The 27,836-nt window shown below is 49.4% G+C and overlaps 1 protein-coding gene across 6 annotated transcripts; it reads right to left on the bottom strand.

The window, feature by feature from the left end:
- Positions 1 to 67: 67 nt before the first annotated feature.
- On the bottom strand, positions 68 to 27,794 carry Coq8b (coenzyme Q8B). Of its 6 annotated transcripts, none has more exons than XM_036186593.1 (16): positions 27,691 to 27,754; positions 25,077 to 25,143; positions 23,779 to 23,883; positions 23,534 to 23,653; positions 23,337 to 23,403; positions 20,531 to 20,608; positions 19,641 to 19,763; positions 19,415 to 19,500; positions 18,109 to 18,249; positions 17,943 to 18,024; positions 16,002 to 16,095; positions 9,439 to 9,580; positions 9,222 to 9,329; positions 5,995 to 6,060; positions 1,323 to 1,409; positions 68 to 818 (listed from the first exon to the last, which is right to left on the bottom strand). In XM_036186593.1, exons 3-16 carry the CDS (start codon positions 23,878 to 23,880, stop codon positions 516 to 518), a joined length of 1,599 nt encoding a protein of 532 aa, XP_036042486.1. In that variant the 5' UTR covers positions 23,881 to 23,883; positions 25,077 to 25,143; positions 27,691 to 27,754; the 3' UTR covers positions 68 to 515. The 6 variants fall into 6 exon arrangements, with proteins under 6 accessions (XP_036042486.1, XP_036042493.1, XP_036042530.1 ...); XM_036186600.1 differs by lacking the exon at positions 27,691 to 27,754 and adding an exon at positions 27,609 to 27,684; XM_036186637.1 differs by lacking the exon at positions 25,077 to 25,143 and having other exon boundaries at positions 27,691 to 27,794.
- Positions 27,795 to 27,836: the final 42 nt, after the last annotated feature.

Raw genomic sequence — 27,836 nt, 5'->3', positions numbered from 1 at the left:
TGGCCATCTGCACCTGGAGCCGCCTTGTGAGCTCCTCCCCCTTAGTGCAGAGAGAAAAGAACTGGGGGGAAGGGAAAGGGTGCCTTTATTCGGAGAGAAGGATCGGCACCCACCCCCATCCTCCAATACACAGGCTGGAACCCCGGAAGAAAGCAGCTGGTAGAGCGAGGGAGGCAAAGGTGAGGACCGCCTCCAACAGCCATCTCCTCTTTCTCCTGCGGATCCTGGAAGACCCGCGGCCGAGGGGGCGCCCCCTCCAGACGAGAGTGGACCCCATGAAGGGACCAAGGGCTCACTTAGATGAAGGCAGGAATCTGCTGACTCCCAGCTTTAGAATTCCAGGATGCCCACTTTGGATCAGGGAGCTAACTCCAAGGGCCCGAAGATCCAAGGCAAGGAACGAGGCTCTGGAGCCAGGACAGAGGGGGAGGGGGCAAGAAGAGCCATAACCCCGCTGTGGAGCTGGTATCCCTGGATGGAGTCTGTCATGGGGGTCGGCAGGGAGGTCCTTCTAGTCAGGAGGCTGCTGGCAGTGGCAGTGCCTGGCGACTGGCCCAGTAACGGTGGTAGGTGTCTTGGAAGAGGTCCCGGCAGGCGATGTGGGCGTGGAGACGAGCACAGGCTAAGAAAGCCCCAGCTAGCTTGCGGTGTAGGGCGTAGGTCTCCTCAGGTGGTGGGCGCAGCCGGTGCCGAAGCAACACGGGGATGAGGCCCTGTATTCGGCGAGCCGTCTCTCCAGCTCCGAAGTCGTAGGGACTGGAGGCAGCAAAGGGCTCCCCCAGGATCATCACTGCCTCCACGTGGGCGTCGGAGAATGCCTAGGGTGGGGATGGCAGATGCATCCAGACGGACATAATGTCCTCTGATTACTTCAGAAGAGGCAAACTGCAAGGGCCGGGGCGTGACTCACTGGTAGAGCTTGCCTAGAATCCACCAGTGAGGGGCTGGGCTGGGGCAGGGCTCAGTGGTGGAGGACTTGTATTGCTAGCCCAACATCCCCTAAGAGTAATAAGTAGTCACCGACGATCCACAACACCCCCAGTTATTCTCCAAGAGCCCTGGCTTTCTACAGACAAGTAGCCTCTCTACTCCTTAAGCCAAGGATCCCCAGAATAGAAATAGTGCCACCACCACCCCAGTAGCCACACCCTCCGGGCTCCTCAGTATAGACTAGTCCATTCAGTTACCCCTCCCCTGGGACAGAAACACAGTCTGTGCTCCCCTCATCCTTCTCCTGCATCCTCCACTCCCAAAAGACACTAGCCCCCTAAAGAAAACACAGCAACACACACACCAGCCCCTTCTGCTCAGTGGCAACCAACCTTGGTTTCAAAGCCTGTGAGGAATTTGAGATCCTGGGATTTCTTCAGGACTTGATCCCTGTCTCCATCAGCAGCAGCCTTCACCACCTGGGGTGTCAGAGGACAGAAGGGAGGTGTTGGGGTTTTGTCTGTTTTGAGGCAGAGTCTGACATAGCCTACACTGCCTGAACTCACTATGCAGCTGAGGATAACCGTGAACTCCTGATCTTCCTGCCTCCAGCTGCAGGAGCTGAAGGATTATGGGTCTGCACCATCACACCAGACTACAAAGGAGGGTCTAGACAATAGGAAATACCAGCCAGAGGCTGACAGTAGTGTACACCTACAATCCCTGTACTCAGGAGGCTGGTCAGGGTTATGAGTTCGAAGCCAGCCTGGACTACCAGGTAACACTGTTAGAAAGGAAAGGAAGAAGGGAGGGAGAGAGTGGGGAGGGGATATCTTGCCCAACCTAGATCCACCTCCATTTTCACTGACTGACTCTTTCTAGAAGCTTCCCCCTCCCTCCTCTGTCCCTGCTATAACTCCCTCAAGAATGGTGAGAGCCTGCGGGTGTCAATGGCCAGGGGCACTGCCACCCATGAGAATACAGGACTGTCTGGGAGCTCCACCATGAGTAGCACAGTGTCACATCTGTTGATGGGTCCAGACGCCAGCCAAGAATGGAACAATGGAATGGTGTCTCAGGTTGTCAGAGGGCAATCGCCACCACTGGATTTCGAGCCCCTTGGGTGTAGGGATTCTAGATGGGTCCAGTTACACTGGGCATGAGACACAGCACTCAGGATGCCCCTAATTAGCCTTGCTGTGGAGCTAAGTTCCTGTCCAGTCCTGTGGAGTAGGTGCTGGGATTCAGAGGACACTAGGACCTGTAGGGGGCCCTCTACTTTCTCATCTATTAAATGGGAGTGAGAAACTCTGGTTCCTCCTGGGATTACTGTGTGGGGCTCAGCACTGTGCCCGCATGTGCAGGCTACTCTAGCTGTCACTGGCTGTCCCTGGGCCCCTGTGCAGAAGAGGCTGGCTCAGAGCAGGGAGAGGAGCCTGTCCAGCCCCGACCCACTGCACTGCTCTTTTCTTTTGGAGGGAATAATGCTGTTGTAGCTCCCCCTGCCTGTGGCTGTCTGGCCATCTGTTAGAGTTCCATATAAATTTTCTTTTTCTTTTTTAAAAGATAACTCAGCTGCTAAAGGCACTGATAAGCCTGATGACCTGAATTTGATCCTCAGGCCCCACAGGTCCCACATGGTGGAAAGAGAACTGATTCCAGCAGATGTTCTTCTGACCTCCTCATGTGTCCCATGGTGCATGCAAGCACGTGTGTGGTGTGCGTGCGTGCATGTGCGTGTGCGTGTGTGTATGTGTATATATACACACACACAAGGCACCTTAAAAATAAACAAACAGAGTCTCACTATGAAACCCAGGCTGGCCTTGAACTCATGATTCTCCTGTCCTGTCCCAAGTACTCTGATTATCGGCCACCACATCCAACCAATAGTTTTGGTTTTTGTTGTTATTGTTTCTTTTATTTGAAAAGGTTAAGGTGGTTTTTGGAAGGGAGTGTCCATGAGAAATGGATGGTACTCAGTACTCGGGGAAGCCTTGACTTTTGGCTCAAACGGCCTGTGTGTGTGTGTGTGTGGGGGGGGGGTGTCACCAATTCTTCCTTGTCAGCAGTTAGAGGTGGCCTAAAAGTTCTCAGGCTAGGGTCCTTGGCCTTGTCTCAGTCACCTATCCCGTCTTCAAGACTGTTAGCGCCCATGGCCCTTCGTTCACGAGGTTTCCTCCCAGCTGGCTCCTCCACAACTTCTCACAGCCCCCATGGATCAAGTTTTCAACTCCATTGCTCCTCTCCTCCTCAGGCCCTTCCTGAAGCAGCACCTCAGGAGACAGAGTGCCTACTAAAATGGGCCTCGCACCCAGAAACATGAGTTTCTCTTTGATCTCTGTATGAAGGCCAGAGGATAGCTTTGCATCGTCTGCTTGCAGATGGTTATCAGCCCTTATGGGTGCTGGGTGCTGAGCTGGGGTGTGGTGGTCTGAATGGCCCCCAGAGGCTCATAGGTTTGAATACTGAGTGCTTGGTCCCCAGTTGGTAGAACTATTTGGGAAGGACTAGGAGGTATGAATTTGTTGCAAGAAGTGTGGGTTGGCTTTTAGGTTTCAAAAGCCCACACCAGGCATAGTTAACTCTCTCTCTGCTTCCTGCTGTGGACCAAATATAAGCTCTCAGCTGCTGTTCCAGTGCCATGCTAGCCTGTGCCACATTCATGCCTCGATGGTCATGGACTCGCCCTCTGAAACTGCAAGTAAGCCCCCAATCAAACGCTTTCTTTTATAAGATGCCTTGGTAATGGTGTTTCTTCACAATATTACAGTGAATAGGATTCTGGGTCCTCTGTAAGACCAGCAAATACTCTTAACTGCTGAGCCATCTCTCCAGCCCCTAGATGACCATTTCTGTTCAGAAGCACCAGCATGCAGAAAGGATTTTCCTAAATTCCCTCCTTTGTTCACTTGAATAAGAATGGTCCTCATAGGCTCATATATTTGAATGTTTAGTCACCAGGGAGTAGAACTCTTCGAAAGGATTAAAAAGATTAAGACACATGGCCTTAGCCAGGGGGTGGTGGATGTCTTTCATCCCAGCACTCGGGAGGCAGAGGCAGGCGGATCTCTGTGAGTTCGAGGCCAGCCTGGTCTACAGAGTAAATTCCAGAACAGCAGGGCTACACAAAGAAACCATGTCTTGAACATCCCCCCACCCACACACACTCAAAAGAGGTATGGAGGAAGTATGTCACAGGGGTGGGTGGGGTGTGGGCTTTGAGATGTCAAAAGGTCATGCTAGGCCCAGTCTCTCTGTCTCTGTTTCTCTCCCCTCTCTCTCCTGCATATCAGGATGTAGCTCATCCCACCTGCCTGCTATCATGCTCCTTGCTATGATCATAACAGACTAAGGCCCTGAAACTGTAGGAAAGTCCCCAATTAAATGCTTTCCTTTATAAGAGTTGCCTTGCTGGTTGGCAGTGGCAACTCCCAGCATTTGGAAGGCAGAGCCAGGTGGATCTCTGTGAGTTCAAGGCCAGCCTGGGCTACAGAGTGAGATCCAGGACAGGCTCCAAAACTACACAGAGAAACGCTGACTTGAAAACAAAACAAACAAACAAACAAACAAAGAGCTGCCTTGGTCCTGGTGTCTTCACAGCAACAGAACAATGACTGAGATGACTCTGGACCTTTGCATATTTGTCTGGATATCCTTCTAGCTTCTTACTGATTGTCCTTTGCATCCCTTAGCTCTCAGTTCAAAATCTCCTCCTCCAGGAAGCCTTTCTTGGATCCTCAATCTGGCACAGGTCCTTCTAGATTCTCACAGTGCCCTCCATTTCCTCAGCCTAGCCCTAACCCTCTACGTCCTTAACTGTGGCAGTACTGTGGGACACAGATGGTGAACTGTGATGGGGAGATCCACCAAGGGGATGTCAGAGAACGTCTGAAGTGACAAGTAGAAGAATGGAAAACCCAAGCCGCATGTAGACACACGTCTCTGCAGCCTCTGAGACTGACTGACTTAGAAGGAAGAAGTGGAAGAACCAAGTAGGTGAGGAAGTATTCCCTGAGGAGCTACAACTTCCTGTGGGGTGCATGCTGGATGTCAAGATCCTGGACAGGGTGGCAATCTCTGGTCCTTCTCTCAGAAGGGGGCTGAGCAAGGGCTGGGACATGGCTCTGAACTCAGACTATCTGCAACCCACGGGCATGCTAGGATTTTGGGCAATTGCTTTCTAAGCCTCAGTTACTTCACCTGTAAAATGGGACTCCAAGTGGCCCTGGTCGCTTTCAATTATATATTACTTGTAATAATACTAAGTGGTTGGTGGTTATTAGCTATTATTAATATTACTATCATAGAGTCTCAGGACTCTGTAGTCCTGGCTGGTCTGGAACTCACAGGGATCCACTTGCTTCTGCCTCCTGAATGCTGGGATTAAAGGCGTGTGCCACATCTGGCCCCTATTATTCCTTCTTTTTGAGGTACTGAGGGTTAAATCTAGGAAATTGTGAATACTAAGCAAGCACCCCACTGCTGAACAACACTCAGAGCCTCTAGTAGATTCTAGGTGGGTGTTCTGCCTCCACCATGCCCCTCACTGGTGGAGCAATGTAAGTGCCCTACTACGAGGCTACAGTTCCAGCCCCTTTTTACTTTTATTGTGAGACAGGGTATCACTAAGCTGCTCAGGCTGGCTGGCCTTGAACTCACCTGTAGCATAGGCAGGCTCTGAACTTGCAATCAATCATCTTTCCTTGGCCTCCCCAGTAGCTACCAGGCCCGGCTTATTTGTTATTTCTTTTAAAGTTGAGAGAGAGAGAGAGAGAGAGAGAGAGAGAGAGAGAGAGAGAGAGAGTGTGTGTGTCACGGGGTTGTGGCATGTGGATGCCACACACGTGTTGAAGTGAGAGGATGTGAAGGAGTCAGTCCCTTCCCTCCTCCATGTGGGTTCGAGGAATCAGTCAGAGCATCAGGCATGGCAGCAGGCACTCTAGTGTGAACCATCTTGAAGGCCATATTTCTTAGTTCCAGTCCACATTTCCCTCTTACCCTGTCCTCACTATCTAGCCTGAGCTTTGGCCCTTCAGAAGCCCCAGGGATGGGGGTACTCACCTCAATGTAATGGTCTGTGAATTCTGTTCCAAATGCCCGGCTTGCACCAAAATCCAGTAAAGTCACCTGGGAACAATAGGTGACAGGAACATGGGGAGAGGCTGACATCCTCACTTTCAACTGAAGTAGCCAGGACCTATGTTCCTCTCCCCTGCAGCCCCACTCCCACTATTCATTTAGCCACACCTCTAGCCCCTCACTGGTGATTAAGGGCAAACACTGTATCACCAGGCCATACACCCAACCACATCCCTAGCTTCCTACTGGTGCACTCTAGGCAGGTGCTCTACCCCAGCTCCTCCTCAGGTGCACTCTAGACAGGTGCTCTACCCCAGCTGCTCCTCCTCAGGTGCATTCTAGACAGGTGCTCTACCCCACCTGCTCCCCAGATGCACTCTAGGCAGGTGCTCTACCCAAGCTGCTCCCAGGTGTATTCTAGACAGGTGCTCTACCCAGCTGCTCCCAGGGGCATTCTAGACAGGTACTCTACCCCACCTGCTCCCCAGGTGCATTCCAGGCAGGTGCTCTACCCCAGCTGCTCCCCAGGTGCATTCTAGACAGGTGCTCTACCCCAGCTGCTCCCCAGATGCACTCTAGGCAGGTGCTCTACCCAAGCTGCTCCCAGGTGTATTCTAGACAGGTGCTCTACCCCAGCTGCTCCCCAGGGGCATTCTAGACAGGTACTCTACCCCAGCTGCTCCCCAGGTGCATTCTAGACAGGTGCTCTACCCCAGCTGCTCCCCAGGTGCATTCTAGACAGGTGCTCTACCCCAGCTGCTCCCCAGGTGCATTCTAGACAGGTGCTCTACCCCAGCTGCTCCCAGGTGTATTCTAGGCAGGTGCTCTACCCCAGCTGCTCCCCAGATGCACTCTAGGCAGGTGCTCTACCCAAGCTGCTCCCAGGTGTATTCTAGACAGGTGCTCTACCCCAGCTGCTCCCCAGGGGCATTCTAGACAGGTACTCTACCCCACCTGCTCCCCAGGTGCATTCTAGACAGGTGCTCTACCCCAGCTGCTCCCCAGGTGCATTCTAGACAGGTGCTCTACCCCAGCTGCTCCCCAGGTGCATTCTAGGCAGGTGCTCTACCCCAGCTGCTCCCAGGTGCATTCTAGACAGGTGCTCTACCCCAGCTGCTCCAGGTGCATTCTAGACAGGTGCTCTACCCCAGCTGCTCCCAGGTGCATTCTAGGCAGGTGCTCTACCCCAGCTGCTCCCCAGGTGCATTCTAGACAGGTGCTCTACCCCAGCTGCTCCCAGATGTATTCTAGGCAGGTGCTCTACCCCAGCTGCTCCCCAGGGGCATTCTAGACAGGTACTCTACCCCAGCTGCTCCCCAGGGGCATTCTAGACAGGTGCTCTACCCCAGCTGCTCCCCAGGTGCATTCTAGACAGGTGCTCTACCCCAGCTGCTCCCAGGTGTATTCTAGGCAGGTGCTCTACCCCAGCTGCTCCCCAGATGCACTCTAGGCAGGTGCTCTACCCAAGCTGCTCCCAGGTGTATTCTAGACAGGTGCTCTACCCCAGCTGCTCCCCAGGGGCATTCTAGACAGGTACTCTACCCCACCTGCTCCCCAGGTGCATTCTAGACAGGTGCTCTACCCCAGCTGCTCCCCAGGTGCATTCTAGACAGGTGCTCTACCCCAGCTGCTCCCCAGGTGCATTCTAGGCAGGTGCTCTACCCCAGCTGCTCCCCAGGTGCATTCTAGACAGGTGCTCTACCCCAGCTGCTCCCAGGTGCATTCTAGACAGGTGCTCTACCCCAGCTGCTCCCAGGTGCATTCTAGACAGGTGCTCTACCCCAGCTGCTCCCCAGATGCACTCTAGGCAGGTGCTCTACCCAAGCTGCTCCCAGGTGCATTCTAGACAGGTGCTCTACCCCAGCTGCTCCCAGGTGCATTCTAGACAGGTGCTCTAAGACTGCGCTTTAGTGCTAGCCTTCTTTTTGGTTTTTTTTTTTTTTTTTTTTTTTTTTTTTTGCCAAACAGGTTTGTTCTATGTAGTCAAGGCTGCTTCTGCCTCCTGAGTGCTAGGATTACAGGCAGGGGCCATCATACCCAGCTTATTTGCCCCAAATGCAAATCTTGGGCCCATAAAATAATTAAGAGAATAAGACATCTGAAAAATCCTACTCCTCAGCTTAAATATGAACACCACCCACACAGGTTTACTCCTCCCTCACCTGTGTACTCCCAGGACCTTCTCCAGGGTTATCACTTTCCTGAAACTAATATCATTAAATAATTTCCTGAGTACTGGAGAGATGGCTCAGTAGTTAAGAACACTTGCTGGTCTTTCAGAGGACTTGGGTTCCATTCCCAGCACCCACATAGCTGTCTCTAACTCCAGTTCCAGGGGATCCAACACCTTCTTCTGTCCTCCTCAGGTGCTGCACACACATGACATGTAGTATACATGCAGGCAAAACTCCCATACACATAAATTCTAAGATAATAATTTTAAAAATTAAATTTTTTTCCTGAAATCTCCACGCACATCTTCTACATTTATACGTAGGTACAGACCATGCCTAATAATAGTTCTATAATTTAAAGCTTTATATATACAGGGAAGCCAGGTCTGGGGACACATGTCTACAATTCCAAGCGCAGCAGAAAGATTATGAATTCAGTGCTGATCTAGGCTACATAGTGAGTGCCAGAAAACTTTCAATAGTGTTTACTATAATTATCCTGCAATTTGTACTTGGGGCCTACACGGCTTGTAGTTTTTCCCATCATGGTATTTGGTTTATTTATATTTTAAAAATACATTTATATTTTTTAAAGATTTATTGTATGTGTATGGGAGTTCTGTTTATATGTATTTCTGTGCACCATTTGCAAGCCTGGTGTCACAGAGGCTGAAGAGGGCATTAGGTCCCCTGGAACTGGAGTTACAGGTGGTTGTGAGCCACTACGGGGGTGCTGGGGATCAATCATGGTCCTCTGGAAGAGCAGCCAGTGCTCTTAACCACTGAGCCATCCCTCCAGCCCCATCTTTTTTTTTTTTTTTTGTATTTATTTTTATATTGTGTATGGCTCATGTGTGGGGGTCAGAAGACAGCTTACTAGGTTGGTCCTCTCCTTCCACCACATGGGTTCTGGGGATTGACTTAAGGGCCATCAGGTTTAGTAAGAAGCATCTTTACCCACTGAACCATCTTTCTGGGGAAATGCTCTTTACAGCAGCTAGCTGATTACTCCGATTCACATCCTAAGGGACCAACCTGGTGGCTGGCAGCATCGTACAGGAAGTTGGCCCAGTTGGGGTCTGTCTGCATGAATCTGAATTCAAACAGTTCCCTCAGACACAGCCTCAGGAGCTGAAAGCAAATCTGAAGGAGGAAGAAGACATCTCAGTGGGGTGTTCTACCTGGTCCTCTTGGCCAAGGGAGAAAGTTCATGCCTGGCCCTTCTCCCTTTCTGTCCCAAAAGGAGACATACCTGATTCCGGATGTCCTGACTCAGGCCCTGGCACTGGTCTAGAGGGATCCCCACAGCCAGCTCCATGCCCAGCACACGTGTAGTGCACAGCTCCTGTACCACAGCTGGCACCCGGAAGAAGGGGTCATCCGCCAAGAGCTTCCTGGGGCAGGAAGAAGGGGAGGAAGGGAGACTTCAGGCTTTAGAGAGCAGAGGCTGGGTTTGAACCGGCTGTTTTACTGAGAGGTCCTTCAGGCCTCGGAGCTCTAGGCTTTCCTTTCCTTCCCACTTCTCTGGCTTGGCTGCCTTGGGTGACTGGCATTTAACAGACATTGTTGTATTGCCTTGTCTTTTACTGCATGGTGCTGGAGACCCAGTTACCGATTCCCTCCTACCAATCCTTCTCTGACTTCTGGTGACTCGATGGTGAGCTCAGAAAATCTAGTTCATGCATCACTTTAAAAATAACTCGTTTATGGCCAGTGAGAAGGCTTAGAGAATAAAGGCACTTGTGGCATATGACCTGAGCTTGATTCTAGGGCCCACATATTCCTAAAGTTGTCCTCTGATCCCCACATGCATGCTGTAGCATGCACACACTGGTGTGTATGCACATGTACACACAACACTCAATGATAAATACTACAATTTTTTTCTTTAAGTTTTTAAGTCTATGGCTCTACACTGAGTCACCAGTTACTCCTTGGAGTCACTAAAGAGTTTTAGTTACTTGTGGTAAACCTTGGTCTAAGCTGGATGTGGTAGAGCATGTCTGTAAACCTAGCACTGGGGAGTGGAGGCAGGTCAGGACTTCAAGGTCAGTCTCTGTGACACAGCACATCCCAGGCCAGCCAGGGCACATGATAAGACGCTGTTTCAAAGAGCAGGTAAGCAAGTGAGAGACAAAAGAAGAGAGCTGGAGAGCTGGCTCAACAGTTAAGAGCACTGGCTGGTCTTCCAGAGAGGAGTTCAACTCCAGCACCCACATGGTTCGCAACTGTCTATAATGTCGGTTCCTGGGGATCTGACGCCCTCTTTTGGCTTTTGAGGGCACTGCATGTACATGGTGCACAGACATACGCACAAGCAAAACATCTGTACCCTCCCATAAAGTAAAAATAAATATAAATTAAAAAAAGAACATTCCTGCTGAGTGTTGGCCCACACCTTTAGTCCCATCACTTGGGAGGCAGAGGCAGGCAGATCTCTGTGAGTTTGAGACCAGTCTGCTGTACAGAATAGTTCCAGGTCAGTCAAGGCCACACAAAGGAACCCTGTCTGGAGGGGTGGGGGGAGAAAGGAAGGAAGGAAGAAAAAGTCCAGCTTTAAGTTTACAAATTTTAAATTCCATACCATTCTGAGCAGTATGATAAAATCTAACCCCACCCTGTTTGGAGCAGGAATCACCTACTTGTCCAGTATATGCATGGTATACATTGTAATACACTTCCCCTCTGAGTGCTTAGCCATTTCAGCAGGCCGACTGCTGCAATATTACAACAGCAGTATTCAATCACCTATATTTTATTTAATAATGGTCCCAAAGCAAGAGAGTAATGCTGGCATCTCAGATATGTCAATAAAAAGCATAAAATGCTTTTTCCTCCCTCCCTCCCTCCCTCCCTCCCTCCCTCCCTCCCTCCCTCCCTCCCTCTCTCCCTCTCTCTCTCTCTCTCTCTCTCTCTCTGTGTATGTGTGTGTGTCTGTGTCTGTGTCTGTGTCTGTGTGTGGTTTTTCGAGACAGGGTTTCTCTGTGTAGCCCTGGCTGTCCTGGATCTTGCTCTTGTAGACCAGGCTGGCCTCTAACCCACAGAGATCCACCTGGGTCTGCCTCTCGAGTGCTGGATTAAAGGCGTGCGCCACCACCACTCAGCTTGCTTTTTCTAAAATGATTTTTGCCTTTTTAATTGGTATATATTAATCATAGATAATGGGTTTCACTATGACATTTTCACACACACACACACACACACACACACGATGTATCTCAGTCACCTCACTGTCACCCCCTCTTGCCCCTCCCACCCCGTTACAACTTGTTCTACTTCCATGGCATTTTTAAAATTTATTTATTTATTTATTTTTTTGAGCTGAGGATTGAACCCAGGGCCTTGTGCTTGCTAGGCAAGAGCTCTACCACTGAGCTAAATCCCCAACCTAAAATTTATTTTGATTTTATGTCCATTGTTGCCTTGCCTGCTTGTATGTCTGTGTGAGGGTGTCAGATCTTGGACTTACAGTTGTGAGCCACCATGTGGGTGCTGGGAATTGAACCCGGGTCCTCTGGAAGAGCAGCCACTGCTCTTAACCACTTTTTTTTTTTTTTTTTAAATGAGCTTTATTAGGGCTGCTTACAGGAGGGTGATGATGGGTTAATTTTTTCTCATTTTTTTTATATTTATTTAGTGCGTGTCTCTGTGTGTGCATGAGTGTATGTATATGTGTTTATGTGTGTGTGTGTTTGTCTGTCTGTCTGACTGACTGACTGACACACACATGCCATGGAGCATGTGTGGATGACAGGGGACTACTTTGTGGGTATCAGTTCTCTCTTTCCACAATGTGGGTCCCAGGGATCAAGTTCAGGTGACCAGGCTTGGTGGCAAGGTCTTTTAGCGTGAGGAGCCATCTCACCAGCCCATAGAGTACTTTCTTTAAGTGAAAAGACAAAATGCTCAGGTTCAATGAGGAAAGAAACCATAGTCCATTCAGATTCTTATCGAGGATAAATCTATCTGGGAAGCTGTGAGGAAGAGAACTCTGCGCTAGTTTACTACAAGCTGCAAAAGTTACACCCATGCATGACTGATGCTGGCTTGAGGTGAGGAAAGCACCGTGAAAAGCAGCACAGGCCTCTAATCCCAGCATTCAGAAGGCTGAGGCAGGAGGATGACAGTCTGAACAAAGGTGAGAGGTATTCAATTTGTGGGCAAAAGCCTGGAATAGAAATCTTCCTAGAAATATCAACATGTTGCATCAGAAAACACTGTCCCTAATTTATAAGTCTGACTTCTCCATACATACGGAACAAAAAAACAGTCTATGCAGGGTTTGGAACTCACTAAGGGTGTCTAAGAATTTGTCCCCTATAGATGCAGGAGGGTCCTGTACTCTGAATAGTGGTAAACAAATTGAAGAATCCTTTCCTGATCTACACGTGGTGGCGGATGCCGGTAATCTCAGCAACTGGGAGCTGGAGGCAAGAAGGATATGTGTGAAATACATACACTTCCCTCCCAAGAGTACCTATTTCAGCAGGTTGACAGTCACAACATCACAGTGGGAGTCTTCCCTGTCATCTAACAGTCTACCATTGAGACCCTGGTGTGGTGTACATGCTTATAATCCTAGCATGGAGAAGTAGAGTTCAAGGGTATCCTCAGCCAGATAGGGACTTTGAGGCTAGTCTGGGCTACATGGCATTCTAGCCCCAAAACAAACAAAAAAGGGCCAAGGGGATATCTCCGTGAATAAAGTACCACATAAGCATGAGGGCCCAAGTTTATCACCAGAACCCATGGGTTGAGTGTGGTGCACACAACTGGGGGAAGCAGCAACAGGAGGTCCCTGGGGCTCAATGGGCAGCCAGGCTAACCTGCTTGTCCAGTTCTGGGCCAGAGAGAGATGCTGTCACAAAACACAGATGGGACCTAACTAGGGTTGTTCTCTGGATGCCTTGAACATACATGAACACACCTGTACAGATATCACCTCCTCGATAAAGACAAAAGTCCTTCTTTGGTACTGTACATGCTGGTGTGGGTGGATGGGTGAGGCCAACAGAGGGATGAGTGATAAACTGAGGGACATGTGTCCAGGTAGACCAGGGGTGAAGAAGATGAGTGAGCAAACTGTGGGGATGTTGGGAACAGGCAGATGGGCAGGCACCAGAGGTATGAGGATGGCTGGGAAAATGTCCCCAGATCCTACATGGGGCTGCTCTGGCCTGTCATCCCGGGTCACTCTGCTCCGCAGTGTCCTGCTTTGGGCTGGTGTTTAGTCCTACTTTGTGTGGTCTCTGGTACTGGCTCAACTTCTCAAGAGCCAAGGCTGTCCTAAGCATTTAATCAGCACACCTCCCCATGAGAATGCTCTCCTGAGGCCACTGTACAGAATCAGGTCACCTGATAAGCCTGATAAGCCTTACAGCCTGGTAAGGGCTGACCTGAGACTGAATCCCAAATTCATCAGGGTCCAGACACATGTTTTGAATGTCTGGATTGTCTCTTCACCCTGTCTCCTGAGCTTGGAGTCATGCTGGGAGTCACAGCAGACTTGTGAGCCATACTGTAGGGGTTCCTCTCAAGGTGTCTCTTGTTTTTGTTTTTTTGTTTTGTTCTGTTTTGCTTTTTGAGATGATGTCTCATATAGCCCAGGCTGCCTCTGACTCAGCTATGTTGCAGAGGATGGCCTTGAACTTCTAATCTTCCAGTTTCCATCTCCTGAGTGTTAGGATTATAGGCATGAGCCACCATACCTGGATTATGTGATGCTGGGGTCGAATCCAGAGCATGATGTATGCTATGCAAACACCCACTAGCTACACCCTTGGACTGGGGTCCTTAATTGTTACACATGACCATAATTCCAAGTATAGCCACACTGTTTTGCACAGCTATAGTCTGTTCACTTTCCTCTTCACACAGTCTGCCACTGAGACCCGGATGTGGTGGCACATGCAGTGAAGAGGCGGAGGCAGCAGGATTAGGAGTGCAAAGCCAGCACAGCCACATAGTGAGTTCCAGAACTGCTCAGGCTACATATGGAGATCCTGTCTCAAAAAATAAGGGGAGTGGGGTGGGGGGAGAAGGGGAGCTGGCTAGAGAGAGGACTCAGTAGTTGGGAGCATGTTGGCTGTTCTTCCAGAGGACTCCAGTTCTGTCCCCAGTGCTCACTTTAGGTTGTTCACAACAGCCTATACTGCCAGCTCCAGCGGAATCCAAAGTCTCACATTTAAAATAATTAAAATAAATAAATAAAAAATTTTTAGGGGTTGGGGATTAGCTCAGTGGTAGAGCGCTTGCCTAACAAGCACAAGGCCCTGGGTTTGGTCCTCAGCTCTGGAAAAAAAAAATTTTAAAGATTCAACTGGTAATTAAAAACACCATAAAAGCCAGGTATGGGGCATGCTTGTAATCCCAGCACTTGGGAGGCAGAGTCAGAATGATTGGAGCAAGTTCAAGGCCAGCCAGGGATACATAGTGAGACCCTATCTCAAAAACAAAAACAAAACCACCACAACTTATCTGTCCATCTTGCTGGACAGATCCGATAGACTTGGGTTCCTAGGTTGGGATGTGTACACATTGGTGCTTTAAGTATTCTAGAAAATTCTGATGGTATACAATATAAATGTCCATACAGAATTTATCAAGAAGGCTGATGGTAGGGTTGCTGAGCTATGAGGACATAGGGCTCTTTCAGGAACTGAGGACATAGCTCAGTGGGTAAGCTGCTTGCCACTCAGCAGGAGGACTTGAGTTTGACCCCAGAACCCTGTAAACAGTCACACACACACACACAAAAAGGCAGTATACACCTGTAATCCCAACACCAAGGAGACAGACACAGGAGGATCCCTGGGTCTGCTGGCCAGCCAGTTAGTCCAATCAGGGAGTTCTAGTTTCAGCAAGAGATTTGATCTCAAAGGAGAAGGCTGAGGGGCTGGAGAGATGGCTCCTTTTAGAAGCACTGGCTATTCTTCCAGAAGACCCAGATTTGGTTCCCAGCATCCACAAGGTGACTCACAGCCGTCTATAATTCCAGTTCCAGGCGGACTCAAACCCTCTTCTGGTCTCTATGGGCACTGCATCCATGTGGTGCACAGACACATGTGCAGGCACAAAAGAGAAAAAAATCCATACACAAAACAAACTAAAAAGTTTCTTGTTTTTATTGGTGTTTTGAAACAGAGTCTCATTATGTAGCCCTGGCTGGCCTGGAACTCTCTATATAGATGAGGCTGGCCTTGAACTTACAGAATCCACCTGCCTCTGACTGCCAAGTGGTAAGATTAAAGGTGTACCTTATTATGCCTGGTTTAAAATAAAATTTAAAAGTAAATAAGGCTGAGATGACATGGTGACGCATGCCTTTAATCTCGGTACTTAGGAGACAAAGGTGGATCTCCATAAGTTCAAGGTCCAGGCCAGCAGGCACTACATAGTGAGACCGACCCTGGCTTCCCAGATGTTGACACTGTTTTTTTCTGCCTATTGTGGAGAAGGAGCTGGTGTCCTCCGGCCCTGATGCTGCAGAATGCTTACCCTTCCTCACGCTAGCAGGCCTATCTGCACCTCATGGTGCAATTGAACCCCTTTGTGAGACCGCAGCAGATATGACACTCTGAGAGAAGTGACCTGTGCAGGCCCTAGAGAACATGCAAGAATAAGGAATAGATGGATAGATAAAAGAACCAAAGAGAGAAAGAGGAGTCTGCAGTGCCATGTGAAGATGAAGACTGCCAGAGGTTAGCGAGCACATCCAGCCCAGCCCGATGGGAGGGGAGACTGCTGCAGGGAAGGAGTCCCATTGTCCTGCTCCCACCCCCACCCACCCCAGAGCTGCTGGGGGTGTCAGCTTACCTGAAGGTCTGGGCACAAGCAGCCTCTCTTCGGTAGTCACACTCCCAAGCCAGCTCTTGCTGCAAGGCCTGCAGGCTCTGCTCAGCAAACAGCCCTGGGGTGCGGTGGAGGGATGGCAGCTGAGGATGGCTGCCTGGCCCCTGCCAGAACCCCCAGGCTCCCATGGGCCCGTCCTCTCTGTTTTCTATGCATCTCTCTTTCTACGGCTCTCACTGCACCTCTGTTCCTGACTTGTACCCCCTTTTTTCATTCCTCCTTTTCTTTTTTTAAAACAAAGATGATTTATTGGAGAAGAGTCTCTTCAACAAATAGATTCAGCACGAATCAAGTGTAAAAACTTGAATTTACACATACTCTTTACACATTTTACAAATTTACTCAGGAAGTGTAATGGATTAGAACTCTTCAACAGAAAACACCAGAAGATCTAGAAGATAATAAAAGAGGTATACTAGGTGACCTAGGGTTTGCTGCCGACTTAGAAATAACATTTTGTAAGATGCCATTTTTCAATTTTCTTATGAGCATTGAATGACAGTTTCTGTGTTCAAAGTCCTATGTGTTTGATGTCGCCAGCACTGGGGATCACTACAGCTCTAATAGGTTTATGGTGGCGGACCATTTTATTCTGATTTATAAATCCCCAAGGATGTAAGCATTTTTTTTTTTTTATAACAGAATTTTGTGCTTTGTATATGTTCTTTCAGGAGGTATCTATTTAGACTTTCTTCCCATTTTATTGTATTAATTGGTTTTTTATGTTGAGTTTTAAAGAAGTTCATGTGTTTTATATTTTACCAACCAACTTTTTGCAAGACATACATTTTGCAAACATTTATCCAGTCTCTGAGTTTATTTTTATTCTATTGCGATGGCCTCCATATACCAGTAGTTTTGAATTGTCAAGTTAAGCTATAAGGTCTTTAGTCTTATATAGACTATGATTTCCAGTCCTCATTTTTTATTCTCTCTCTCTCTCTCTCTCTCTCTCTGGTTTCTCGAGACAGGGTTTCTCTGTGTAGCTTTGCGCCTTTCCTGGAACTCACTTTGGACACCAGGCTGGCCTCGAACTCACAGAGATCCATCTGCTTCTTCCTCCAGAGTGCTGGGATTAAAGGCGTGTGCCACCAATGCCCAGCCCCTCTTTTCTTTAAAAGACACGCTCTCATATAGCCCAGGCTGGCCTTCAACTCAATATGCAGACAAAGCTGACTCTGAACTCCTGATCCTCCTGCTTCCACCTCCTAAATACTGGGACTACAGACACGCTACCATGCTTGGCTTTGCATTTGTAATAGGGTCTCTCGATGTAGTCCAGGCTTGACCTAACTTTCAGCAATCCTCCTGCCTCAGATTCCCCGTGCACCCACCTCCCCTTGGACTCACCTTCCCTCTGTCTTTCCTACAACTGCGGTCTCTGTGGAAGTCTGTCTCCTGGGTTTGGTGCTGTTATGGGGACTGCAGTTCTTTTCACCCGCTGCTTAGCCAAGGATGACCTTGACCTTCTGAGCTCAACCCTGGGCTTGTGCACGCCGGACTACACTCTTGTGAGCCCCACCCCAGCCATCTTGGGTCTCTGGTCTATGCTAAACTCACGCTGTCCTCTTCCTCTTATCTCACTTCCAGGCCTGTCTGCATCTCGACTCCCTTCCTTTCCCACAAGCATACATACCGCGCTGTCTTCTACAGGTGAGTGCTCACTGGATGCAGCACAGAGGTGCTGCCCACTAGCTTCTGTGGTTCCCTGCACACCAGTCTGTCTGTCTGTGCATTTGATCTGGGCTTGTTTCTTTGCAGCTGTGCCACATTCACTCATGCTCACTGGACTTTCTGTTTGGCATCCTTTTGTGATGTGTGTGCACTCTCGATGCTGTCCCAGGCTAGCCCCACTTCCTCCCGTGAGGCACCCCTCCCTTGGTGGGGACAGACATGGCAACTCACCCTCTGGCAGGCCCACACTCATCTTTAGCAGGGCCAGTAGGTTCTGCACGTCACTCTGGATGCTCTGGGCAACACCTGGGTACTGTCAGGAGGGAGGAGGGGTCGGGAGTCATACACAGGGACAGCACAGTGCCCACCCCCACTCCTGCCCAGCCTCCCTGCTCACCTGGATCTTCACAGCCACCTCAGTCCCATCCTTTAGCATGCCTTGGTGTACCTGCCCAATGGAGGCAGCAGCAAAGGGCACTTCCTCGAGGGAGGCCACCTTTTCCTGCCAGTCCTTGCCCAGCTCCTCTTCTAGAACTTTCTGAAGGGAGTGAGCATGACAGTTAGCATCATAGTTCCAGTCAGCTGAGTTTATTCCCTGTACTGAGCACCTGTGTTAGCAACCTCGGGGCTCACCCTTGGCTGATACATCATTTTACAGATGTGAAAACTAAGGATCAGGGAGAAGTCTCTTGCCCAGGTGACGGAGTAGCCAGGCGCAGTTATTTATTTTGTGTTTCAGTGGAGGAAACAAATGTGGAGTTATTGAGGAAAGTGGGATGGAGCTCCTAAGACTCAGAGGAGTTCCACAGGAGGAACACCAACGTTGTCGTTTTTATTTTTCAGGGGCAGGGTCTCACTGTGAAGTCCTGACTGGCCTGGAACTCACTCTGTAGACCAGGTTACCCTTGAACTCACAGAGATCCGCCTGAGTGCTGGGACTAAAGGTGTGCACCACCACCGCCCTAGGAGATTGTTAATGAAGACTGATAACATTCCTTATTAGATCCCCATATCATTACATCATAAAGTGGCATGATGAAGATGAAGCCGGGCTTCCTTTGGTTCTGGCATGTTTAGCGTGGCTCAGAAAGCACAGGTAAGCAGCACAACACAGACAGTAGGCAAGCAGGTGGCTGGAGCCTACGCTCTCATGCTGTTACAGAGCAGCTCGCTACCAGGTATTATGCTATCCTATTTATGGATAAAATCTCCTTTAATTTTGTTTGTTTGTTTGAGACAGGTAGCCCAGGATGACCTTGAACTCCTGATCCTACTGCTCCTATCTCCAAGTGCTAGGATTACAAGTGTGTGACATCAGGCTGGGCAGTGGTGGTGCATGCCTTTAATCCCAGCACTCAGGAGGCAGAGCCAGGCAGATCTCCGTGAGTTCGAGGCCAACCTGGGCTACCACGTGAGCTCCAGAAAAGGCACAAAGCTACACAGAGAAACCCTGTCTTGAAAAACAAAAAACAAAAAACAAAAAACAAAAAAACCAAAAAAAAAACCACAAGTGTGTGACATCATGTCCTAGCATGATCTCCTTTAATTAATCACAGCTCAAACTTGCATGTCACTCATGGAATAACACGGACAGGTTTAAGAACTTTATGTAATATAAACTAAGTGCTTTGTAGATTATGTCAATTTATGCAATCCACTGACATGGGCTACCAAGTCACCAGTCACCCAAACTGAATACTCACCAGCATCTGCCAGCGGGGCATGAAGTCGGCACTCTGGCGGACTCTCTCAAAGATTTGCTGCAGCTGGGGGCTGATGAAGCTATTGTCTTAGGAGACAGTGGAATGAGGGGAATAGTAAGGGAGATGGAGAGGGGGGTCCATGTAAGCACCTGAAATCAGGGCTCGCTGCTGGGTGGGGTAGGGTGGGAATGAGTTCATAGGTCAGGAGTTGAGAGTCATGCTGTACCCTGGATGCTGAGCATCTGGCCGATCTTGAGGGCAGCCCCCCGGACTGTACATAAGGTCTGCACGATCCTCTCAGCGTTGGCCTCTGAAAGGAATGGACTGGAACCCAGTCCAGAGCCACCCTCTGTAGCAAGAAGTAAGCATCAGTATCATGTGCACAGAAAGAACCTTTCTTTTCTTTTTGGTTGTTGCTGTTTGTTTGTTTATTTAGTTGGTTTTTTATTTTTGTTTCTCTGTGTAACAGCCCTGTAGATCAGGCTGGCCTCGAACTCACAGAGAGTTCTCTGCCTCTACCTCCTGAGTGCTGGGATTAAGGTTGTGCATGTCATTTCCAGTTTTCTAAACCTACAATGTAGCTTAGAAAGCCTCAAACTCATAAAACCCTCTTGCCTCTGCTTCCTGAGTGCTGATATTATAGACAAGAATGATAATCTTAAAAAAAAAAAAAAAGCTAGGCATGAGGATTCACAACTGTAATCCCAGTAAGCAAGAGGCCAGAGGCAGGGAAAAACCTGTAAATTCAAGGGCAGTTGGGGCTACAGAGTGAGTTTCAGGACAGCCAGGGCTACACAGAGAAATCCTGTCTCAAAAGAAAAAAAATTTTTTTTAAATTTGTGTGTGTGCGCGTGTGTGTATGCCATGTGTGTGCTGAAATCTGGAGCAGCCAGAAGAGAGCACTGGATTCCTCAGAGCTGGAGTTACAGGCAGTTGTGAGTCACCTGGTGTGGATCATGGCGACCAGTCAGTGTGTGACTTCTGTGTGCTAGATAAACAATTTACTACGGAGCTGCACACACCCATGCCCAGCCCATCACTAGTAAGCGGCCCTCTGCCAGAAGCCGAGCCCTGGAGGCCGGGAGCTGGATGAACAGGTGAGGCTGTTTTACTCACTGTGCGGTGCACCTCCTCCTGGCAGCGACTTCTTGGTCACCTCAGCCAGTGCTCCCAGGCCCAAGCCCACAGCCAGCCCTGGAGAACAAGAAAGGAGGCTCTGTGCCTGCCTACCCGGCCTCCTCTCTCAGACGCTCACTCCTGCCTCTCGGACGGCTGTCTAGAGACCTTTTATTCCTCAGTTAATAGGCAAGCACCCTCCTAGTGGACCTGCATCCCCAGCTTTTCTTTTCTTCGGGCACAACACTGACTAAACACAGTGTTTCACAGATGCTACCAAAAACTCTACATCCCTAGCATCTTAAAAAAAAAAAGGAGGGGGGGTTGGGGATTTAGCTCAGTGGTAGAGCGCTTGCCTAGCAACCGCAAAGCCCTGGGTTCAATCCTCAGCTAAAAAAAAAAAAAAAAAAAAATTAAGACAGGGTCTTACTAAATTGGCCAGTCTGGTCTGGAACTGGCTTTTCTGTCTAACCTAAAACTCACTATGTTACCTTGAACTCCTGATTCTCCTTTTACCTCTCAGTGCCGAGATTTTAGGCATATGCCACCACACTTGGCCTTACTTTTTTATTCCTTTATACATATATATTTATTTGCCGGGCAGTGGTGGCACACGCCTTTAGTCCCAGCACTTGGGAGTCAGGGGCAGGCAGATCTTAGTGAGTCTGAGGCCAGCCTGGTCTACAAAGAGAGTCCCAGGACAGCCAACAAGACTGTTACACTGAGAAAGCCTGTCTCGAAAAATAAAACAAATGTATATATTCTCCCTTGCAGTTCTGGGGACGGAACCCAGGGCCTCAGGGATGTCAATTCCAAGCTGTATCCTGGAATTGCTTCTCAGCCCTTCTCTTTCTGCCCAAGTCACTTATTTCCCATGGCTTCCTCTCCCTGCAATATGGTATAACCCAGGCCCACTCTTCATTCCCTCCTTCAATGTTCTCATCTGCTTTCATTCTCCTCTTGTATATTTTTTGGAGATAAGCACTCAATGTGTAGCCCTGGCTGGCCTGGAACTGGCTCTATAGACCAAAGTTGGCCTAGAACTTAGAGATCTACCTGCCTCTGCCCAAGCGTTGGGATTAAAGGAATGTACTACCATTCCAGACTTTGACTCTTGTTCTTTTATATGTATATATATGCTTTATGTGCATGTCCTACTTTATGCCAGAAGAGGGCATCAGATCCCACTATAGACAGTGTGAGCCACCATGTGGTTGCTGGGAATTGAACTCAGGACCTCTGGAAGAGCAGCCAGTGCTCTTAACTGCTGAGCCATCTCTCCAGCCCTTGACTCTTGTTCTTAAAGATATGCTAGGCTCCACACCTCGTTCACTGTCCCCACCTCTAGCTTGCAGCTGGCATTTGCCAAGTATGCTATGTTCTCCTTCTGTATCTCCATGCCGTATACTGATGCCAGTGTGTCCCATGTATTACCTAGTTTTGTTCTTGTACTTCTCTGAAATGTATTTGACAGAAAAACTTACATTTTGTAGGAAGGGAAACTGAAGCTCAGAGAAGTGAAGTAAATTTCCCAATCATGAATGAGAATATCCCTCTGCTCTGAAACCCTGGGCATACCGTTGCCCAGGTTCTACTCAGAATGCTCAACTGAGCCTACCTTTAACATCTGAGCTATGACCTGTGATGAATGAGATATTACATTATAATAACCTGTAGAGAGCAGGGCCTGTTTTCCGAACACTTGGAAGGTGGATGAGAAGGCTCAGAGGTTTGAGGCTAGACTAGCTTGCAGGAGATAATATCAGAAGAAGTATTTGTGTGTTGAGGAGTGTTGGGAGGGCATGGTGGAGTGCGCCTTTCATCCCAGCACTTGGGAGGCGGCGGCAGGCAGATCTCTGTGTTCCAGGACAGCCTGCTTTCAGGCAGCTAGGGCTGCATAGTGAAACCCTGCCTCAAAAACAAACAAGATCATGTGTGTATAAACATTCACGTATCCATACTTAATATTTATTTATATTTTCTTCTATGCTATTTTCTCTTTCTCTCTCTCTCTCCCTCCCTCTCACTAATTTCCTCCCCTCCTCTCTCTCTCTCTCTCTTTCTTGAAAGAAGGTCCATGATGCCCAGGTGAATTTGTGGGTTCAAGCAGCCCTACATTAACCTGACGGGCAGCTGGACCTCCAGCATGCACCACCAGGCCTGGCTCTTCAATCCTCTGGCCTCAGCCTCTCAAGAGCAGAGTTTACGAAAGCCTGCGTTACCATGCCCAGCCCCTCCTCCCCCTCCTCCTCCCTGTCCTCTCCCTCCCCTCCTCCCTGTCCTCTCCCTTCCCCTCCTTCCCCTCCTTCCCCTCCCCCTCCTCTCCCTCTCCCCTTTACATGGGGCCCAGGCCTCAAACTCTCTGTAGCCAGTGACGATCTTGAACACTTGTCTTCCTGTCCCTACCTACATGGCAACTGCTGAAATTACAGATGGCTGCCCTGGCCTCCTCCTCCTCTCCTTTCTTAAACGTTGGCTGCAACACATTCCTTTATTTCATACAGGTTTGAACAATCCTGCTACAGGACCTAAAGTCAGGTCACCCCCCACACACACCTCCACCCCCGACCCCCACCACCCCCACCCGGCCTTCACTCCTCCATCAATAGAAGAAGAAAAGAACACACTGTACAAGATCTTGCTCATTGCAGGTTTTCAATAAATGTTAAGGTTTACATTTCTATTTTTCTGGGATTTGCAGGTCTTTCCTTTCTCACCCTGTCTCTGATTCATCCCTTCCCTTACTTCACCCTGCAAATGTTGCCTCTGATCTAGGTCACATGAAGATCCCCCAAGCCACACCTACCCCCAAAGCTGGCCAGGCGACTGATGCGGGAGGCAGGAACCTTGCGTTCACGTGAGCGATCACTAAGCTGAGAAAGGCAGGGAAGGTGGGCAGAGTGGCAGACGAGCCTGCCAGCCTGCTGCCACCTTCCTCAAGATCCGGATCCAGTGGCCTCCCCGAGTATGGGGCGGGGGTAAAAGGGCAGGGAGCAATGATACCTGGGGACGGGGCGCCTTCCTGGGGCGGGCCTCTCGTGCCCTGCGAATGTCCTCCTCACTTAGGCCTCTTCCTGGCCGGTCTTGATGAACATTTTGGGCCCGACAACCCCTACATGGTCCCTGCAGAGAACTGGATTTTAGTACAGTGGAGAGTAGCTCTCCTTTTTGGATGCCTCTCTATCATTTTACCCTCTCAAGCTTCCCTCAGCCTCTTGTCCTTGGAGGCCCCCTCCCCAGCCTCTTACCCACCAGTGGGGCCTAAGCCCCAGGGCCCCACAGGGCAGATGAACAGTCCTGCCCAGCAGTCCACGGGTCCCGCGCAGCACGGCCCCTAGCTCCAGCCACATTACCTAAGGGGTAGTAAGGATTACAGGACTGGGCCTCCTTGTTTCACCCCGTTCTTTGAGCCCCCCTCCCCGTTAATTGATTTCCAAGTTTCTCCTAGTTATCCCCCCAATTGCTAAGAACTCAGGTTTTCCCTAAGCGCCTCCCCAAGCCCCCCCCCCCCATAAGCCTCGCCGTTGCTAGGGTCCTCCCTGTTGCTAGACACCCACAGATCCTCTAGGACTACTCTCTGCTTCTCAGAGCCCCTCTTGTTGCTAGGCACCGCCTTACCCCGGGCTGCTAAGTATTCACAGTTCCTCCCGTTCCCCCCAAAACACCCCGTTACGGGGCACCTTCCCCGTTGCTAAGCACCCAGTCCACCAGGCTCAGGCTCCCAGTATAGCACATTGGCCTCCTGAGCTTCCGGGAACATCTGCATGCCCGTCCCCCTCTGACCAGCCAGCCAATGGTAGCGCAGCAGCTTGCTGACTTGTACAAAATATACCCGGCTGAGTGAGGAGGCGTGGCAAGGGGGTGGGACCTAGGCATTGGCTCAGTGGGTCCTCAGGGTCAGCCGGTAGGCACGTGAGCACCAGAAATACGCTTTCTTGAAAGCATAGGAAGCATCCTCCCCTTCTCTCCTCCCTATTTTTTTTTCCTCTTTCAAGCCCCTCCCTCTCTCTTGTAGCCAATGATGGATGCCCTTGAATTCCTGATCTTGTCTCCACTTCCCACCTCCTGAAATTGCACATATGCACCATTAACATCCAGCTACATTTCCTCCTGACAAGCTCAAACGCTACCCTATGTGTTTAGATCTACCCCCCAGCCCCCGCCAGCGGCTGCACAAATCCTGGCGCACGTGCATGCTAAGCAAGCTTCTCCACCACTGAGCTGTAGACTAGGGTTCACCATCCCACAGCACTGAGCCACGCCCCCAGCAATCTGAACAGTCTTCCAAACATTTTCCTTGCACACAGAGCCTCTCCAGTCTGCACCAACACCCACATCCTGGCACCCAGCCTCCTTCCTTGCACATTTAAATCCACTGCCTTGCTTATGAACTGTTTTCCTGCTCAGGCCTTCAACTTAACTCCCCTTGGCTGCATACTGTCCCTGTGTTCCCTCCTGCACCCTACTCTCTACTCCCCACCCACTCAGGAGATGGCCTCAGTGGGGCCCTCTGTCTCCTGAAGGATGGACATTTCCCAGAACATACTCAGTCAAGATTCCCAGTGCTGAGTCAGGAGCCTTGGCATGGAAGAAAATTGACTCATTCTTCTTGTCTGGAATAGAAACAGCTGGTGGTTGGGACATCTTTCCCACCGCGGAAGAGAGGGAGAACTGCAGATGTGTTCCTTACTGCACCCTCCTCTCTGTCTAGCCCCACCCTCTTTGTCGGGAATTAGGTCTCCCTGTGTCTGTCCCTTTGCTTTGTGACCTCAGAAGAGCCCTCCTCCGCCTCTGGACTGCATGTTCTCAAATGTGTATAATGTATGAGGTGGGTTCCCGTCTCTGACTTCTCATTAGCCTGTGAAGAGATGACTCATCCTGGAGCCTTGGGCCTGTGCTCACATGGGTGACTCAATTTCAAGACTGAAAGCACCTCCTGTCCTCCTCCAAAGGTGAGGGTCTGACTCGGGAGCTGCAGACTGCTCACCATAAGGGATAGGTTGAACAATCACCTCAGACAATAATCCTATAGGGCCATGACTCACTATGGACTTGTACCACATACTTCATATACCCGAGTTCATAGCACACATTGCAAACAAAGGCCAGGGAAGAGCAGAAGTCTCAAAGTTCTTCCTGGTGAACCGGGACCACAAAGCCCTATCCATGGTGGTGCATGTCTATAATCCCAGCATTTGGAAGACAGTGGCAGGAAGATCAAGAATTTAAGGTCATCCTTGGGTTTGAGAGCAGCCTGAGCTACATGAGACCCTATCTCAAATAAAAAGAGGAAATGGAGCTGGAGGTGTATGTCAGTGATAGAGCATGTATGATCCCCAGCATCAAAGGTGGGGGTGGGCAGGGCTGGAGAAACGGCTCAGCAGTTGAGTTAAAAACCACTTGCTTTTCTTCCAGAGGATCTGAGTTCAGTTTCCAGAGCCCACCCTGGGAAGCTTACAACCATCTGTAACCCCAGCTCCAGATCTGACACCCGCTTCTGGCCTCCAAAGGCACCTGAATGTACCTGCACAGACACACACATACAAAAAGTAAAACTAAATAACAGATCAACCTTGTACTGCAGCATCCCTTACTGCCAAGTGATCCAGTGTCACGTCCTGATACGTAATCCTCAGGACATGAGATCATCTTTATTTAGTTATTTAAAAATCCAGGGCCCTGTACTTATGCTCTGCCACAAAGGTAAATCCCCAGCCTCTGCTTTTTTGAGATAGGCTCTCGCCATCTAGCTCAGGTTGGTGTTGAGCTAGTGAACATCTTGTGTCTGCCTCCAGAGTGCACTCTGCTGTTAACGGAGTGTGCCATCACTCATGGCTTAGACATGAGATTTCTTTGTTTTAAACATTGGAATTCCTTTTTAAAGACTTATTTTATTGGGGGCTAGAGAGATGGCTTAGAGGTTAAGAGCACCGACTGCTCTTCCAGAGGTCCTGAGTTCAATTCCCAGCACCCACATGGTGGCTCACAACCATCTGTAATCAGATCTGGCGCCCTCTTCTGTGTACATAATAAATAAATAAATAAATCTTTTAAAAAGACATATTTTATTTTAAAGTATGCATATGTGTATATCTGTGTGTGTCAGATCCTCTGGAACTGGAGTTACGGACAGTTGTAATCTGCCATGTGGGTGCTGGGATTTGAAGCAGGGTCCTCTGGAAGAGCAGCCAGGGCTCTTAATCTCTGAGCCAACTCTCCAGCCCCTGGAATTCCTTAAAAAAAGAAAAAAAAAAAGAGGATTTACGTATTTATCATTATTATTTTTTGAAAGTGTTTTTATATGTAGCTCTGGCTGCCCTAGAACTGGCATAAACTCACAGAGATCTGTCTACCTCTGCCTCCTGAGTACTGGGCGTGAGCTACCATGCCAAGACTAAAAAGATTCATTTTTATTTTATTTTATGCTTGTTTATTTTTTTGAGACATGGTTTCTCTGTGTAGCCCTGGCTGTCTTGGAACTCAATCTGTAGACCAGGCCTGCCTCTGCCTCCCATGTGCTGGGATCAAAGGCATGGACCATGACCCACTGGCTTATTTTTATTTTATGTGTATGAGTGTTTTTGCCTGCATATATGTCTTTGTACCCTGTGTATGTCCTCAGGCAGCCAGAAGAGGGTATCCAATCCTCTGGAATTGTAATTACAGATGACTGCCAGCCCCCATAGAGGGTGCTGGAAAACGAACTCCAATCCTCTACAAGGGCAAATAGTGCTCTTAACTGCTCAGCCATCTCTCTAGCCCCGTAATTCTTTAAAAACAAAAACCCCCGAACATTTATTTATGCTGTGTGGTGGGAGCATGAATCTCCATGTGGTCGTGGGATAGAACTCAGGTCATCAGGCTCGATGGACCTGCTGAGTTATCTCAGTCCCCTCTCGTGTGAGTGTATGTGTGTGTGTGTGTGTGTGTGTTTTGAGACAGGTCCCTTGTAGCCCAGACTTGGGACTGACTACGTAGCTAAAGATGACCTTGAACTCCTGAACCTCCTACGTCCACCCCCAAGTGCTGGGATTACAGGCTTGTAGCACCGTGCCCATCTAGACATCAGGTTTCTTACGGGAAATTTAGTAGAAGTAGGTAAAGACACTCGCTCAAGGTAACGACGGCTGGGAAGTGACTGCGGAGGCACTCAAACTTACGCCCGCGGGATCTCTTAAGTCTTTGGAAAGTCCATCTTGTCCCTGAATGTTGAATGAATGCGTGGCTGAACTTGTGCGTGGGTTGCACTGATGTGGACGCAGGGAAAAGGATCCACGCGCGACCTAGACCCAGATCAGCATCAGGA

This window comes from Onychomys torridus, chromosome 1 (assembly GCF_903995425.1).
Source record: "Onychomys torridus chromosome 1, mOncTor1.1, whole genome shotgun sequence".
In the NCBI taxonomy this organism is placed as follows: domain Eukaryota; kingdom Metazoa; phylum Chordata; class Mammalia; order Rodentia; family Cricetidae; genus Onychomys; species Onychomys torridus.
Note: the sequence above shows the minus strand (reverse complement) of the source record. Positions and strands in the feature narration are given on the sequence as shown.

What these genes read in the sequence shown, in the direction of transcription:
- Coq8b (XM_036186637.1), bottom strand. Translation starts at nt 23,880, where the DNA reads ATGTGGCTGGAGCTAGGGGCCGTGCTGCGCGGGACCCGTGGACTGCTG. An exon ending in TGCCCCGCTGGCAGATGCTG is followed by an intron (nt 18,250 to 19,414) that starts GTGAGTATTCAG and finishes CACTCCCTTCAG; the next exon opens with AAAGTTCTAGAAGAGGAGCT. An exon ending in GAGTGTGGGCCTGCCAGAGG is followed by an intron (nt 16,096 to 17,942) that starts GTGAGTTGCCAT and finishes ACCGCACCCCAG; the next exon opens with GGCTGTTTGCTGAGCAGAGC.